The 18,716-nt window shown below is 49.2% G+C and overlaps 1 protein-coding gene across 2 annotated transcripts in view; it reads left to right on the top strand.

Annotated features, from left to right (window-relative positions):
- The window catches only part of LOC144826531 (dual oxidase 1-like), a 1,074,750-nt gene that overhangs the window by 407,262 nt on the left and 648,772 nt on the right, over positions 1–18,716 (top strand). For both annotated transcript variants that reach the window (XM_078684961.1, XM_078684960.1), the window contains 2 exons: positions 978–1,179; positions 3,365–3,531. In XM_078684961.1, coding sequence (XP_078541087.1) covers positions 978–1,179; positions 3,365–3,531 — 369 coding nt within the window. The remainder of the gene's footprint in view (positions 1–977; positions 1,180–3,364; positions 3,532–18,716) is intronic.

Genomic DNA, 18,716 nt, shown 5'->3' with positions numbered 1-18,716 from the left:
CTGATCGGAATTATCAGTTCCTAGGACAGGGACAAAAGATATGTGCGAGTAATATCACAATTTGGGTAACGAGTGGGGAAAGGTGGTTAAATAAAAATATACTAACAAGTTTGTTCAGGTATAAAAGACTCTATTCCATTTAATAGATATTCATTTAAAAAGAAAACCACATATAACACATACAAACTTATTACATAGCAATAAACAAGTTCCAAAATCCAAGTTTTATACAATTTTCATAAAAAATTATAATCACATAATATTTAAAAAAATACACAACAGATGGCAGACAATACTTTCTCGACGCGCGTTTTGGCATTTCTGAAAACGCCTTCTTCAGGAGCCACGAATTTTCTCTGAAACACATATGTTAAAAAAATATATATAAAAATTCATTCAATTTTATTAAATTACATTATACAAAAAAGATTCTCATTCACTAATTACCTATCAATTCGTTTCAATAAAAGAGAACAAACTCTTAAACTAAACATTCCAAAAAATAATATATTCACCTTTCCAATTCGTTTTAACCATATTGATACTATACATGATACAGAATACATCTTTTTGTATTTGAGCAGTTGTTAGGTTGGTCAAATAATCTAGGAAGGGTTTGGGAAAGGACCTATCAAAGCCCCATCAATGCCACCCTTGACTCAACCCTCGACATTATTGAACAATCTTAAGATAAAACCTAATTAACCAGTCTTAACTACTATCTGTTTTATTTAAGACAGACCGATCTCTAATAGATTTTAATTTGTTACCATCTATATAGAGTGAGTGTACTTACTATTTTGAATAACTAACATCATCTAGTTTGAGACTTAATGTCAGAGAGCTATTTAATATGTTCCATATTGCAAGAACTGCTGCAGTTGATTGTAAACTGAACAAGACGTGATGCTGCACAATGCATTCTGACGATCTACTCTACATGCACTACTTGCTCTACTTAACTTCTTTGTAAACAGGTGAACTCGGTGACAGCCTGGATTGACGGAAGTGCCATCTATGGCTCCTCCCACGTGTGGAGTGATGCTCTGAGGAGTTTCTCGGATGGGAAGCTAGTCTCTGGACCGGACCCGCTATTTCCCAGGCAAACTGACGAGAGCCTTCTCATGTGGAGAGCACCGGATCCATCCACTGGCCAGCGTGGTGCTGGAGGGATTTATGGTAAGTATGGGGAAAAGGACTCACTCATTTCTCACAAGGTGTTTTCTGCTATCTATCCCAGGATCTAAAATGGCGACTGGGCTCACTGGTTTGTCAGGGAGTCCTGCTGAAATTCACGCATCTGCTATATTAAAATAACGTAATGACCAAAGAAAAGACAGTATATATATTGATGCAATTTATCTAATACTCATAAACACATTTAAGAGGCTGCTTTTTATGCAACTCGGCTTCTTAATAATACAAATTATAATAATGCTACTTGTAGAGATCATGACTACTTCTTAGGAAGTGTCCCACACTAGTATACTGACTTCAGAATACAGTGTACCCCAAATGACTGGGTAGGTCTTTGCCAGTGTAGTGTCCTTCTGGACACGTTCGAGTGTTTGGGCAATATAGTGTTTCAATCAGCCACTTATTGAGGGCTCGATTCCACACTCACCCCCATCCATCCATTACAGGCGTCAACGGTCAAGTAACCCTGCTAATAAAAGGGGCCAGGTGCACAAGCCCTGGGCCAGTTCCAGATACTATCACTATGTGTCTGCGTGGTCATTTGTCCTGCATGCAGGCCTAGGGCCCAAGACCCTACAGCCAAATCCAAAGAGTCAGGTTTTTAATTTTGCCCTGAAACCAGTTTCAGAAGCGGCTAACCAGAGTTCAGAGGGCAAAAAGTTCAACATTTTTGGTGCAAGCTGGCAAAAGCGCTACCCCCAATTCTGGCTTTTTAAAATTTTGGGACAGAGGCCTATTTTGCTACGGCAGCTCTAAGATTTCTAGTTGGGACATCAGAAGTGATCATGGACTGTAGGTAGGAACTTGTGAGGAGAGAGCCCTGTAACAATAACAGAGAACCTTGAAGGAAATTCTTTGCTTCAACGGCAACCAGTGTAGTTTTCTAAACATGGTACTGCGAAGGGACGCCTAGGAAGTCTGGCAAGTGCCGGGCGGCTGTGTTCTGGACCCATTGAAGCCTGTTCAACCAGGACTGAGAAACTCCCAGGCAAAGGACATTGAAGTAGCCTAATCTGGATATAACCAGAGCCTGGCTTATAGTTTTATAAGCGGAATCAGGGAGGAGAGGGAGGATTTTCTCCAAGGACCTCAGCATCCGGAAACACTTTCCTGCAAGGGCATGCTTATCCTTTATGAATAATAATTTTAGTCCTATTTTCTGACTTTTTTCCTTCAATGAGGCTCCCACTTCAGAATATATTACATCCCCTAGCCCCTACTTTGTAAAAAAGGAAATAATAAGAGCATGTGCAAAATCAGAGTTTGAAGAGCCTGCAATGTAACATTGCCTTCCAAAAAAGTAAGAGTGAGTAGGTAATGGATATTGTTCTAGAGAGAAAATAGTATACTCTTTGAAGCATTCACCAAGGTTTTAAATCTCTCTCTGAACATACCTTTACTATTCATAAAGATTCCTAGTAGTATGCATGGAAAGCAGCACAGGAACAGATTGCCAGACTTACTACCAGTGATATCAGGTGATTTTTGCCACAAGCACCTTTTCCCAGAATTGTACCCACAGTAGCATGGTGCCTCCTGTGCAAATTATTTTAAATTTTTTCCATTTGGTAAAACATCTTACACTTAGGGAAAGCCCTACACTAAAACCCCTATAATACTGGGGGTGATTTGTTCCTCATTATATGCTGAAACTCAATATATGGAGTGAATCTCTGACTATTTGTACAGTGGAAAAGATCTGGAAATTTGGCCTAGCATACATGGCTGTGGGCATTCCCAAACTTCCATAGAAACCAGTCTTTGGAATGCCCACGTCCCACCCCTTGCATGAGATTTTACTACTGCAGAATTCTCAGCGCCTGTGATGGCGAAATCCACAACAGTGAATGCATATACACAATCCCTTTGTGGATTGATTCCTTGTAAGCGTAAAATATGTTTTTTTCATTGTAAACTTACGTCAAAAGCCATAAACATCTTTGGGGCAGATTTACAAGCCCCTTGCGCCACTTTTGTGTCACTTTTAACATGGGATAAGTGACGCAAAAGTGGCGCAAGGGGATTGTAAATCTACCCCTTTGTGAATAGGCCCCTATGAGTTGAAAGCACCGTTTATTTAATAGGTAGTTAAAAGAAAGCACGATAAGTTTGTCACAAATATTCTTCCTGGGTTTACTGATGTCTGCACTCTGAATCTTGGTTACAGCCTTTGGAAGTGATCGAGCTAACGAGAGCCCCTTCATCCGGGCTCTGAGCATCGTCTGGTTCCGCTACCACAACCACTTGGCAGACATGTTTGCAAAGGAGAATCCGTCATGGCCCGACGAGGATATATTTCAACACGCCCGGAAATGGGTGATTGCCACTTATCAGGTAACAGCCGGTAGGAGTACTAGGAAGTATCGCCATACATGAATTTCAGACATTTAGGGAACAATCCAGTACTCGGCATTCACTTAAAGGAGTGTCTATTAAAGGATACGTCAGTTGTCTGGCAATAAAAGGGCACATGAGCTGTGCGGCTCTAGTGAACAATGCACAGTGTGGCTAATGTGGATAATTGGTTATTCTAGTTTTTCTAATGCAAAAGTATATTAAACATAAATTATAATTGTAACTTTCTCCTTTTTTTTAAGTACATTGAGCTACAGGTACCCGCATTTTTAGATCTCACAAGTCAAAAGACCTACTGTGGAGAATACCTACATTACATTAGGCTTTGGGGCCCATCGGGAGGGGTGGGGGGGACACAGACCAACCGGAGACACAAATTAAGGTGTGACAAAGGCCGCTTTATTGGAAGCAGGTGCACCCTACAAATACCAAACCCTTGGCCTGTGCCGTACAAATCTAGGCCTAACTAAATATGCACATACTTGCCAAACCCCCACCCCCACCCCTAAAATGGTTCCCCCGAAGAACAACATACACATAAATGCAAACTGCACAATGCCTCATTAACTGGTTGAATACCTGTCATATGTACACCCCCCCTCTGTCCAGGAAACCTCAGTCCTCCTATCCTGACCCCCCCCTAGATTAGGAAAAAGCGCCCCTACAGCAACCTTCACACCAGCACCTGTTCCAGCGACACGAAACAATCCTACCACCTGCCCAGGGGCACACCTGCTCCCAAGAAAAAAAACATCCTAACCTCACCCCAGGCACCAGGGACCCCCGCTATCTTCCGAGCCACCAACCCAGCAAACTCAGGTACTCCACCCCCAAAGACTCTCTATAGGGAGGGCAGGCGGTCCAACAACTCTCCTGCCTAAACCTGGCTGCTGTGTCACTGTCCCTGGTGGACAGTGACCTGACATGGCCGGTTATAAACTCTAACCAGCCCAAGGAGCCCAAAACTAGCCCAGGTATAGCCCAATTCCCCCCAACCAGCCCAACCAGCCCAAAAACAACCTCAACCCTGTCTCCTGCCCGTCAACCCCCCCCCCTCCCTCCCGGGGCCCCAAAACACCCCAAGGGGCAAGCCTCCCTCCGGTCGGCCGCCCCCCGCAAAGCCCCATTGGGGCCCATCGGGAGAGGGGAGGGACACAGACCAACCGGAGACACAAATTAAGGTGTGACAAAGGCTGCTTTATTGGAAGCAGGTGCGCCCTACAAATACCAAAACCTTGGCCTGTGCCGTACAAAACTAGGCCTAACTAAACACCTCCACCCCTAAAATGGTTCCCCCAGAAGAACAACATACACATAAATGCAAACTGCACAATGCCTGATTAACTGGTTAAATACCTGTCATATGTACACTCCCCCCCTCTGTCCAGGAAACCTCAGTCCTCCTATCCTGACCCCCCCTAGACTAGGAAAAAGCGCCACTCGAAAGCCCCATTACTGCTTTCGACCCCCCCCCTAGTACCCCTGCACTCTCGGATACCTGCGCACCCCAATAGCCCGATCCACTGCCTCCTTCAGCTGCACAATATACAACTCCATCCCATACCGGGACAAATGTACACCGTCCTCCCTAAAGAAATAGACTGCGCCATACCTCAGCTCCGGGTGCTCCATCCTACCCAAACCCTCCTTTTCACAAAACCCCCGCATCTCCCTGTTAATTTTCCTCCTTGTCCTGTAAATAGCCGTCGGCCTCTCCGCTCCCCTCCAGCAACGCCTAGGGACAAACTCTGACGAAATGACTTGATACCCCGCCCACTGCCTCCGTATCTCCAACAAGTCCCGCTTCATCTGCTTCACCAGCGCTAATCCCTTACACTGCACCAAATCATTTTCCCCCAAATGAATAACCAACACATCTGGACAAACTCTCCCCCGAACAACATTGTTCAATGCCGGTACCAACTCGCGCCAGCGCATGCCCCCTTTACCCTGCCAATGACAACGAAACAACTGGTCATCTAGCTCCAAATTGAGGATCCTGTGTTTGTCCCATTCGGCCCTCTCCGCTCTTTTAACAAAGGAATGGCCCACAATGTAAGTGCTCATCGCCGCTGCCGTTGGCCCCGCCACTGCACCTGCAAAGACACACATGTAAGCGGCGGGCAAAACAGCTCCATCCTCACTCCATGCCTACCCCCACATCCTGACATAAGTACTGTAACAGTCCGACTTCCAGCGCCCCAGTCGTTTTATCTCCTCTTTACCCCAACCCGTCGCACCGCCTCCGTCACCGCCCCAATGCGAAAGGAATGCGGCCCGAACTCCTTCAGGTCCTCACCCATAGACCGTAGGGCGTGCCGCAGGACCCACAACACCTGAGCCGCCGTCACTCTATCGGCCCCATCCCGTCCAAAAACGTCCCCATCTCCCTGCGTCATCCCCCCTGCCAGTCGCCTCCCCATCCTGCTGGGCACACTGCCGCCGACCTCCCAGGCCCCAACACCATCCAAGTACCCCCTCCCCTCTCTGATCAGTCTTAGAGCGCCGCAAGCGCACCGCCACTTCCCGGTCTCGCACGTCCACATCCTCCCACAGCACCCCCGGATCCCCTTTCAACCCCATTAGCTCCGACACACGGAATGCTCCAAAAAACATCCACGACATCAGTGTGGAAAACAGCACCGTTTCAACCTGATCTCTACAAACCGCCGGTATAAACCGCACCAACTCCTCCAGCATCCCCTCCGTAATCGGCAGACGCACCTGCACCCCCTTCTCCCTCTCCCATCCTTCCAAGAGCCGCGCCCCCAATTCCCCTGCCGACGGCGCATAACCCCACCACAGCTTCCCATGAACGCCACCGCCGACAGTTTTCCCACAATCGTCACCCGCGACAGTCCTCTGTCCATCAAAGCGAGCATGAACTGCACCACCTGTTCCTCCCGCCGCCACCTGTCCCCTTGCCTTACCGCTCCGAGGCGCAGAAACTCCTGCCATACCTGTTCGTACGCCTTCCATGTGGATGCTGCCACCGACGCCTTCACCAATTGAATGACCCGCGGTCTCCCACCAACCAAAGCTCTGCTGGCACCGGCGTCTTGACCTCGTCCGCCTCCGTGGCTAGCCCATGGAACCTCTGCCACTGCGAACGAGACAAAGCATCCGCAATATCATTGTCCACCCCGGCACGTGCCGGGCTTGGAACAGAATGTCATGGTCCAAGCACCTCCACCCGGAACAAAACCCGCTTGTGCGCCAAATCCTGCACCCACACCGTAACGGCCACCACCAACGGAAACAATTTGAGGAAGGCAATACTCCTCCCCCCTGCCTGCCAGTGAGCCGACCACTGTTCCACGCACCATCGCCCTGAGCAGTAGAGGCCAAAGCCGCCGACTCCTGCCGCATCCGATGACATCATGACATCCCAGTCCCAGTCCTCCTGCGGCGCCATGGGCACCCCATTAAAGCGCCCCAGGAAAGCCAGCCACATGCGCAAATCCTCCTTTGCTCCTGCCGACAGGCGCGTCAGACCGGACAGGGCCAGCTCCAATCTACGGCAGAACGTCCGCCCCGCTTGCACCACTCGGCACGCGAAATTCAAGTGGCCCAGCAAAACCTGCACCACCCTCACCGTCACCTTCCACCTCGCCAGCATGTCTCCCACCAATGCCACCATCACCGCCCGCTTGTCGCCTGGTAGGCATGCTTCCATGGCCGCTGAGTCGAGCTCAATACCGATAAAAAAAAAAACAGCACCGTACTGGGACCCTGTGTCTTCTCTGCCGCCAAGGGAACCCCCAGGTAGCCCATAAGGTCCGCAAAACTGTCCAACTGCCGCTGGCATTCCGTCGAACCGCGCGGTCACATCAGGAAGAAGTCATCCAGGTAATGCGTCACTGCCTCTGAGTCTGTGCGCCAGGAAAAAGCCCACTGCAAGAAGGAACTGAACCTCTCGAACAATGCGCAGGAAACCGAGCACCACGTGGGAAGCGCTTTGTCCACAAAGATGAACCCGTCGAGCTGGATCCCCAACAAGTGGTGATCCGCCGGATGTACTAGCAGCAACCGAAACGCCGATTTGATGTCGCATTCACCATAAGTGCGCCCTGTCCTGCCGCCGACACCAACCTCCTCGCCACGTCCACGGACGAGTACGACACCGACGCTAGGTCCGCCGAAATGTAGTCATTCACCGACGGCCACAACAGGTGCTGAATCAATCGAAATTGTCCAGGCTCCTTTTTTGGAACAACCCCAATCGGGGAAATGATCAAGTCGGTCAGGGGCGGCTCCTGAAAGGGGCCTACCATCCTTCCCTCCTTTACCTCCTTGAACAGCTTTTCCCGGACGATGCCTTTTGTGTGCGTTCACGGACTTCAGGTTGTCCGCCCACCGAGCGATCCGCGGACCCTCGTACCCCAATCGAAAACCCTCCCTGAAACCCAGGCGCAGCAAGGCTGCATCATCCGCCCGCGGATATGCCGCCAACAGAGGCTCCATTTGATCCAGCCTAACCGGTGTATGAGCCTTTGCCCAAGTACCGGCCCCCCTTCCCCCTGCCTGAGCCGTCGAGAGCTGCTGCCCCTATGAGGTCTTCCCCCGACCCCCCAGCAGCGCACCACTGGGTGTCTTTTCCCACATTTGGAACATTCGTGCTGGAAACGGCACACCTGCCTGGTACAGGAGCCCCTATTAAAATCCCAGTAGGCCCCAACTGTGTTTTGACCAGCGGTATCCCCGGACCCCAACCCCCACGGGCGGGGCGGTCCGAAAAGGGAGTCGGCGCAAGCGGAAGCCCGCTGGCCGTGTAAATGGTGCATCCAAACTTCGCCCCACTCATCGTCTGCTGGTACAGGTCTGCATCCAGCTCCACTGGGCCTCCGGATCTGACTCCATGGGCGCCCGGAACTCCCCATCGTAATGAGACCAAGCATACCCGCCATAGGTTACCTGGGCCCCCCGCACCACATCCATATATTTGAATAAGGCGACCGACCTATCCGGGTACGCTGGCGTATATCAGAAAAGCCCCCGATCAATTCTCGATGGTTACGGGCACCTTGGGTCGCCTGGCTAGCTCCTGCTCTTCCTCCTTCGAACCCTCCTTAGCCATCAGCTCCCTGTGGAGCAATTACAAGATCTCCACATACTCCCCCTTCCAAATCTTTTCTTTGGTTGCCAAAGACAAATGTGCCCCCTGCGGCTTCGCCACCCCCATATACGGGAGCTTCTGGACCGGCACGTCGCAACTCTCCTTTGTCCCCGCGCCACTCGTCGCAACACCCCCGGGCTTCGCCGCATCCACCGTCGCTACACCAACCCTCCCTGTCCCAGCACTCTCCGACGCTGTATCCCCCCCCTCCCCTCCTTGTCTGTACCCACCCCGGCATCCGTCACATACCTGCCCTTCACCAATCTCACCAATTCCTCCCCCTGAGCATCCGTACCCACTGACACCTGGCCTCCATGAGGCGCACCCAAGCCACTCCCCATTCTGCCACCATCCTCACCTGGCATCAAGGCTGGCGTCCACACCGAATCACGCCGCCTAACCAGTAAGCGTGGGCGTAAAATCTGTTCCGCTCGCGGAATTTGCGAATTTTTGACGAATTCGCATTCTGCGAATCATGCGTATTTGGCCAAAAATTCGCAATTCGCAAGCTTGTGGATTTTTTTGCTTGGTCGCAAGACTTTTTGTCCGCGGGCACGCAAAAACGGACGCGAACACGCAATTGCACAACGCGAGCATGCAACTAGCCCATGTACGACCGCATGGGTAACCTCGCGGTAGCCGCGCTGAAAAGATCCCGCGAAAACGCGTAAAGCCCCGTGAAGAAGCAAAAAGCCCACGAACATGCAAAAAGCCCCGCGAAGACGCAAAAAAAAAAAATTCGCCCATACTTACTAACCAGTTCCGCTGGGGGGGCTGTCACTCTCGGTGCTGTGTGCCGGGGGCGTACCTGTAAGATACTTCCAACAGCATTACTCCTCTCCCCCACGCCCTCCCGAATTTCCCCCTCTTCCTCCGACTCCAGATCCCTGCTGTCCACTCCATCCCCCCACTGCCTCACCTGGCCACCCCCAGAACTCATTCTGCTAAGCCCCGCCGTCTTCCTACCCATCCTCATCAAGGCCCCCAAGTCCACACTCTCTCTCTGCCCGCACTCATCCCGGTAATCCGCATGGTCTGGGACATTCACACTCCATCCCCGTCCTCCGGCAGCCGTCTCGACCCTTCTGGGTGGGGCTGGCGGGGACCTGCTCCCCCGCCATCCGACGTGCTCTCGTGAGGGGTCCCTCGGTGGAGCGCGACCGCCTGTACAAGGCTGAGCCGGCCCATCCTCTCGGTGGGTTGGAGCCACATGCTGCTCACCCGAGCACCCGGCCAACTGCTCCTGCCAAGAAAAAAGTAGGGATGTCCAGCATGCTGGCCGTAAACCCCCAACCTCACGACGCGCCCCTCCCCCATGCCACAGAATGCCCTCCCCGCCTCGCTGGCCGCCCTCCCGAACCCCCCCATCGCCCCCCATTCCTCCCCGTCCCTCCTGGAATTTCCCAACCCACCCCGCGCTTGCCCCCTCTTCCCCGCATGCCCCACCCCCTCTCAGACCCCCTCCCCAGCTCCTGGACGCCCCCGCCTCCCCGAAACCACCACCTCCAAACCCCCCCTCCCCACCTGCTCCCAACACCCCTCCGCCACATCCCAACCCCCACCTCCCGTCCGCCCGCGCCCCCCTCGGCGACGGCGGACTGCTGGGCCCCACCACACCACACTCCCACCCGACGACGATCCCTAATCCAGCTCGCTCACCCCCCCCCGACATCCCCCCCTGGACCCCTCCCTCCATCACCCCATCCCTCCCCTCCCCCGTACCAACCACCGCGTCCACCCCGTCAGCCACCCCCCCTGCCCTCTCCCCTCTCCAACATTCACCCTAGGCAGCTCCTTAGGCCCCCGCCCCCCGGGCCCCCTGCAACCTCCTCAGGCAGCGCTCCATTCCCCACCTCCTCCAGCATCCCTCCGCCCCCAGCCCCACTGGACGCACCCTCCTGTCCCTCCGCCACCCTACAAACACCAGTGCCGCCTTCTTTGCCTCTCTGCGCTTATTCCCCTTCGCCCTCCCCCCGACACCCCAGCCGCACTCCTCCGCTGGCCGCCGCCTCTCGACCCGTGGCCCCGCCTCCCCCCACCCTCCTCTCTCCTGGGCGGTTTTCATGCAATTACTGCCGCCGCCGCGTCATTGGCAGCGCGCCACAGGGGCCTTACCCTGACGTCACTCTGGACTAAGTCCAGCCGTCCTGCTTCATCGAGGAGGCGCAAGGCCTCCCTCACACGCGGATCTGCCATCGCGTCGGCCGCCATGCTGCCCCACAACGCGTCCGGTAAAAGCAATGGACACCGCGCTCCTTTTCGCACCGATAACGCTCCAAAGCCTCACTGCTACCGCTAGCTGCAATGCGAGCCCTTACTACCCCCACAAATGCTCACTACAGCCCTCAAAAACGCCCACAAACGTCTCCAACAACTCTCCTGCCTAAAACCGGCTGCCGTGTCACTGTCCCTAAAATGGTGGACAGTGACCTGACATGGCCGGTTCTAAACTCTAATCAGCCCAAGCAGCCCAAAACTAGCCCAATTCCCCCAACCAGCCCAACCAGCCCAAAAACATCCTCAACCTTGTCTCCTGCCTGTCAAATCCCCCCCCCCCCTCCCTCCTGGGGCCCCAAAACAACCCGGCGGGGCAAGCCTCCCTCCGGTCGGCCGCCCCATTGGGCCAACCCACTACTTAACAGAGTTTGTTTTTCCTGTCACTCATATTTGGTTGCTTCTCACTCAATGGCTTTCCCTTATTTTCATATGTTTGTTCCTCCGCTGGAGCGTATCATCTTTTGCATCCTTTTGAAATGGATGAATTATGTCCTTCCGCTGCGTACATTTAATGCACTACTTTTTTTTCTTTTTCTTTTATCACCCTGTAAAGTGCATGTGTTTTCTTTCCACTAACCTCGTGTGCTGCTTCCCCTCTCAAATAAATGCCACCCCACACGCTCGGTGTTGCTCACTCCTCTCCCAACCCCAGGTGCGATGCTAGATGCTAGTGCTTTTGCTGCCCGGGGTGGTCCCTGCGTTCGCCCCCAGTGACAACAGTACAGGTCAGTGGGGGGAGGGGGGAGAGAGTAGACAAATGATGAATACAATTTAAAAAAAAAAAGAAAACTTATCTTGCGCTTGCTGCCGTCCCAAAAAAAGTGTTGCCTGGGGTGAACCTTGCCTGCCTGCTACCCTAGCTACACCATTGCCCAACTCTCAGCTCATTCTTTGTTTTCCCCAGTCACCCATGGCTTTTTAAAAAAAATTCTCCACCATCCCCACCTCCAGTGCTTCTGTTCCTGCCTCAGCCACTCCCTGTTGAACATCTCTGATTTGATTTCTCCTCCAAGTGCTCTCCAAAGCTTGCCCTCCAGTTCTATTACATTCTATACATTATTATCTTATAAAAATCTTTATTCTCCAATGTAATGGAGGGGTGGCAGCTACCATTTCCTACTGGGCCACTCTTTTTTGCAAATGTAAAAACACTTTTTCCGGATGCACATTTAAATATTTGTTTTATTTTTTCGTGTCATCCATTTTGGAACAGTAAATAAAAATGTGCTTGGTGATGTATGCCTGTGCCTACTTCATCACTTTTGTACCATTTCGAATAAAGTGCAGCTCAGCATGAGTTTTCCAAGTAGACCTGCAAGATTTGTGTGGTACACCATTGTGTTTCCCATTTGAAAAAAATGTAGAACTGCCCTACTATTGCTTTGAAGCAGATGTAAGTTCTGCTAGTTTTGTGACTGCCTTATGACAAGTAACAGACAAAAGATGATGGGTAGCTGCCTGCAATAAGTATAACCACTGGCAATAGCTAACGGTAGCATTCCAACCCATCATTCTTTTGTTCACCACGCCTCTTCAGTTTGGACCCAGCCACATGCAAATCAGTCTTGACCCTGCCTCTCATGGGAACAGTCCAGCAGAAACTGCGAAGCCTGGTCCTCCCTGAACTGGAACACAAGCAACCCAGGACCAGTTTCGTCTTAGCTATGGACTCATCAGCCATGTACAGCTTTGTTCCAGTAACACAGTGAGCAAGGTCCCCACATCTGGGTATACCCGTGCCATTTAGGGTGGTACATGAAACACACAAAAGGCGATGAGAGATTGCTGTAATAAGTCTAAACACTGGCAGTATCTCGGTATAGCACTCCAGCCCATCTTTCTTTTGCTCACCATACCACCTCAGTTTGGATCCAGCCATATGCAAATCAGTCTTGACCCTGCTCCACATAGGAACAGTTCTGCCTGAACTACAAAACCAGGGCCATCTTAAACCGGAACAAAGTTATGAGAAGTATGCACCTTTTGCAAGGTAATGGTCGGGCTTGTTTGGTTGTGTTTTTTAGAGTTGCTGTTACAAAGTGTGGTTTTCTATCTTCAGTACAATTCTTATTTTCAAACCAAATTTGTATTTTTTTTGGGGGGAAGCAATGTAATATATTTTCATTACATACAAAGTATGTGATACTGCATCAGTTGGAAACATTTACATACGCAAAAAACAGTATGACCTTAGCTGTTTGTGGTAAGAAGCAGCCGATTTGACACATAATAAAGAGAACAGTAACATTATCAAACGTCAGATCACGACAATGAAAGTAACAACACATTTGTGTCTGGCAGCTATTAAACTCCAGTTTTGCATTTGTGATATGATTCTGCACACCTGCTCATGCGTTTTCCTATTTTCTTACTCTTTGGATGTCAGCCAATCTAGTATGCACTAATCCTTTGGTAAGATGCATACAACAGCAACAAAACACATGTATTTGCCTTATAATGGGATTTTGATTAGGACCTTGATAACAAATATATATTATTGTGCCAAAAAGGTGGCACACATACTACTACCCTAGTAAAATGTTTAGATTCCATTACTGTCTTATAATAGACACCAGTCTCATATTAACTCTAAGGGCAACATTATGGATTACCTGGTAAATCATAGCAGGCAGATTTAAAAGCCCCTTCCGACACTTTTGCGTCCTTTTTAACATGGAAAAAGTGATGCAAAAGTGGCGCAAGGGGCTTGTAAATAAGCCCCTAGGAGTTTGCATCGGGATCACCATTAGAATAGAAGTGGTGTAATTACTGGGTGTGATAAAGTTCTCATCCCCTAGTAGCTTTTAACAGATCGAATGCCAGATAAATACAGGGGCATACAGATTTTGGCGGGGCCCCAAAATCCACTTTAAATGCCCCAAATTGAGGGCAAAATCATAGTCGGAGACAATTACTGTACTTTTGTTTTTTTATGTTAATTTGTATAGCACACTAATCACCCGAGTTGTAAAGATTCTACTAGCAAAGTACCTTTGTGAATAGCAATCCATCGTAAATTTACACAAATCGTATGTTTACATTTGTGAATCAGGTCCAAGAACTCTAATAATGTTTAAACAGCTTTCATTTATACATATGCATCATAGTCCACTGTAAGAATAATTTCTGCTTCTTCACAGATAAACCTTAATAGAATATAAAATCCTAGTCTTTAGAGTTCAGATAAATGCTCAAGAGGTATTTTAAGAGGCAAGATGGCGGTCGTGGCGTGGGCATTGTAGGCAGCCCAGCCTCTCTCTCTTGTTCCTACAGACCTACGGACCCACGGTTGACTTTTTCTGTGTGAAAATTGCAGTACGATTTCACCGAGGTTGTGCCTGAGCGATATTCGTGGCTACAGAGGGAGCACTTCTAGTTGAAATAAAAAACTTACTTGCCGCTTTTAACACAGTCCTGACCCGCTTGGAGCTTTGCTCAAGAGCCGCCGAGAAAGACCTTGGAAGGCGGTGGTTGGAGGCGGTCCAATACGGCGTTCTGACACAGAGCACGGTACACCTGACAGGCTTCTGGAGAGTTCTCTGCCTGGATAAGCTGCGTTGGGGAAGCGGCAGCTGCTGTGGTTGCAGGAAGAAGTAGACAGTCTAACCCCGGGAAATCGCAGCGGATGTTGGGAAACCTATTAACGAACCGGCATAGGACCCCCCATTGGAGATTACCCTTTTGGCTGCATTGTGGATTCCAAAACTGGGTAATACGAGGTCGAGGCGGTGCTACGTTTAAAAAAAGGATGCCGGCTAAAGGGACAGCTAAGACGAACGAAGCTGCTAAAGTTACTACTCGCAGCGTGAAAAATAAAGAGCAAGGTATGGCGGCAAACGGCGACAGAGCGGGCGGCAAGACAACCCGGGGCTCTGGTAAAGAAGCTGAGACTGTTAATGATTTGTCCAATACCCCTAATACTCCTATCGGCACTCATGTGGCTCGTAAAAGAAATGGTAAAGGTAAGGGGAAGAGCGTAGTGGACTCTTGCGTATTGAAGCAAAGCATTCAGAGCCAGACCCTTCCAGCCATGTTCGAGAGACAGAATGCCCGTAAAAATGACTCAACTCTGGAAAAGCTGGTAGTTGGAGGGGGGACACACATCGTCGCAGCATCATTAAAGGAAAGGGCGATTTTGGAACCTATAATCACGAGGGTTATAGAAATCTCCGAAGATGCTGAATTACATGAGGAACTCCCTCCACAGATTCGAGTCGAACAATTGGGATTTGATAGCTGCTTTATGAGAGATGGAGATGGAGACGGAGACGGTGCTATGGAAAAAGAGGATATCTTACAGAGTGAGACATTGAGAGAGACATTGAGCAAGACTGATGTTGAAGCGCAGGAGGGCACAAAGGTACCAGAATCTGGTGAGAATTTTTACTCTTTATCCGAGGCATCATCAGACGAGTGCTCTAGTCAGAGCAAGGACTGGGGGGACTACAGTGAAGCCAGTAGCCCGTATGAGGTTTCAGGAGGAAGTAAGGTCTCTCCTAATTGCAGTGTCACCACTATAAAAAAGAAAGCAAAGAAAAAAGGGTCACACCAGGTTAGACTAGAATGTGCTTCAACCCCTAATGAAGATTTAATTGGAATCCAAGCAACAACCACAGTTTCTCAAGAAATGGAGAAAGGGGGTCAAAATCTACCAGATATACCACAGCCCCAGGAAATTACTTTGGTAACTATTTACGAAACAATGATGGGCCATAGAGCTGAGAGCAAAGCCGAGAATGTCCGCATGCAAGCTACTTGTAGTAAAGTAAAAAACGCAGTACGGCGGGCAATGCAACTAGGGGCTGAAACTGCGGATAGAGTTACGGAGGCAGAGGCTCAAATATCAGCCCTTGAAGATTATGCCGCTGCACAGAAAGAAGAGCTGGAGTCCATCAAAGCCCATCGGGACGATCTGAGTTATAAGTTATCTGAACTCGAAAACCATTCCCGTAGAAACAATTTGCGATTCCTGGGGGTTCCGGAGAAACGGGAAGGCTCGGATGTTCGTAAATTTGTCGCTGAGTTGTTGAAAGAAGCCTTCCCTGAGCTCACAACCTGGGACTGGTCCCGGGAAATTCAACTGGCACATGGGTTCCCGTTTACTGTGAGAAAGCCCCGTCAAGGAGAAGAGAGTCTACCTAGGGCAATATTAGTTTGTTTTAACAACTTTTTGGCTCGGGAGGATGTATATGCTCTGGCTAGACCGGACAAGAAAGCCACTGCCAAGGACTGCAATTTTTTTGTAAGGACAGGATTTCTGTCAGGCCACTGTTTCCAAGCGGTAGCATCTACGGCAACTTATACCGGACTTTCAAAAGAAGGGGGCAGTGGTGTACTTACAGAATCCGGCGAAACTCAAAGTTACGCTGAAAGGGCAAACTAAGTTTTTTTGGTCAGAGATCCAGGCCAAAGAGTACCTGGACTCTATATAGGAGATGGAAGCACATGAGATAATGTGGCCAGATGTAAAAAGACAAGGGCTACGTGAGTTTAGCCGGGGAGGAGGGGTTCTTTGATTGATTGTGAAGGTGTAGTAAGGGTCAGTTTTCTCTGGTCTTAAGGGACTGGGGGGGGGACACGACACTCTATCATTACAGGGACTAATGGTCCTTAGGCCTCATATGTTGGGAAGGACGGGTGGGGGGGAGGGTAGGTCAGTTTGGAAGGGAGGGTTATGGGGAGCACAGGGGCTTTTGGTGGTGGGGGAGAAAATGGCAGCAGTTGGCAGTTTGAAAATGGTATGGGTTAGTGAAATACAGACAGCAGGGATAAAAAATGTGAAATGTTATAATAAACTGGAATAGAAGTGAAAAAAGCAATTTAGGAACTAAACCCGGTTATATTTGTAAGGATTTGGGTCTCAATAAGGGTAATGGATTGGAAGTTTAAGATCTGTACATTAAATATATGCGGATTAAATGATTCTAGGAAATGGCAAACTTTAGCCAAAATCGTTCAGATTTTACACATCGACATACTTTGTCTACAGGAAACCCATGTAGCGTGGGCCAATAGAGTATATCTAAAGAATATGGGCATGGAGTTGGTCATTTGTTCTAAACAAACTGGAGTTAAAAGAGGGGTAGCGATACTTAAAAAAAGGAGAGTAGGTGACTGTGTAAAGAGCGCGGCTGATAAGTGGGGCCGTTGGGCTATTGAAGAATTTAAGCTGGGACAGCATAGGTCTACATTGTGTAATGTCTATGGGCCAAACCTAGATGACGCCGAGGTTTATAACTTTCTTAATCTAGAATTAGCCCAATGGATTACTCCTGTTTTGTTGTACGGTGATTTCAATATTAATATCGGGGCAGATATGAATGTTAGATCTAATCAAGCATATACAGGTAGAAAGAAGCTAGCGTACGTGGTAATACGGAGATTGCTTATGGATCATGGTCTTTATGATGTATGGCATGCAAAGTACCCCAATGATCCAGGGTTTACTTTTTTCTCTGCCCCCCATTCAAAATTTGTGCGATTGGATTATTTTTTTATCACATCTGCCTTTTTAGCCAAAACCAATATTGGAATCCATCCTAAACTGGTTTCTGACCATAATCCGATAGTAGTAGATCTAGCTTTGGATTTTGAAGAGAAAATACAATCGTCCCAGTGGTCTTTTGAGCGGAAACTGTTATTAGAGGAGGAGTATTGTCAGTTTATGACTCAAATAATTCAGGGATTTTTTTATATTAACAGGGTTATGGCAGCACAGGAGGTAGTCTGGGACGCCTTTAAATCCGTGGTACGTGGAGAGACCCTAAGCTTCTCTGTATTTAAGCATAAACAGATACAGCTCAAACAAGGGCAGGAGTTCAATCAGGTTTTAAAGGCCGAGGTAAAGCTCGCAGAGGTTATAAGGCTAGGAACTGAGGCAGAAGAACGTAATTTGGCCCAAAAAGATCTTACCATTAAAAGGGCTAATGTCTATGCTAATATCGCCGATCAAATTACAGCTAATTACATACAACATAAGGAGGCTGCATATGAGTTTGGGGAAAAAAACAGGCAGATTGTTGGTGAAAAGGGCAAGGGAGAAAGCTGTGTATAATGACATCCCGAAAATTAAGGATTTACAGGGGATTATGCAGGAGACGAAGGAAGGGGTGTTAACTGCCTTTCAAGAGTTTTACCAGCGGCTTTACAGTGATGAGATCGGCCCGGTTGAGGCTGGAGAGTACTTAAGGGATGTGGCTCCTGCAACCCTATCTGAAGCCCAACGAGCAATATTATTGGCACCGCCAGATTGGGGAGAAATTGAGATAGCAATTCTTGGCCTAGCTTGGGGTAAGGCTATGGGGCCCGATAATATCCCCCTAGAGTTTTATAGAAAGTTCAAGAATTTGCTAAGCTTTTTCGGGACAGGCCCGCGTACATGGGCAGAAGCCATCATCGTTGTGTTTAAAAAGAAAGGCAAAAGAGAGGACGAAATGGGGTCGTATAGGCCGATATCATTGCTGAATTCAGACAGCAAAATCTATTCGAAATTAATTGATAACCGGTTAAACGATTTGATGCCGGGTTTTGTCTCTCCAAGACAACATGGTTTTATACAGGGTAGAGGAACTACAGACCACATGAGATGTATATTATCCTTGTTGGATTGGTCGCAGGGGACTTGTTCTCTTGTTGGCGTGGCCCTGTTGGACGCCCTGTGGTCTGTTTTGGGAAAAAAAGGGCTCCCGGCGGAATTTGTCAGGGCAATAAAGTCCCTGTATTTTCAACCGTCTGCGGTCATTCGTGTCTCAGGCAAGATTTTGGGGAAGGT

The sequence above is a fragment of the Lissotriton helveticus genome, chromosome 3_2 (genome assembly GCF_964261635.1).
Source record: "Lissotriton helveticus chromosome 3_2, aLisHel1.1, whole genome shotgun sequence".
Taxonomy (NCBI): domain Eukaryota; kingdom Metazoa; phylum Chordata; class Amphibia; order Caudata; family Salamandridae; genus Lissotriton; species Lissotriton helveticus.
Note: the sequence above shows the minus strand (reverse complement) of the source record. Positions and strands in the feature narration are given on the sequence as shown.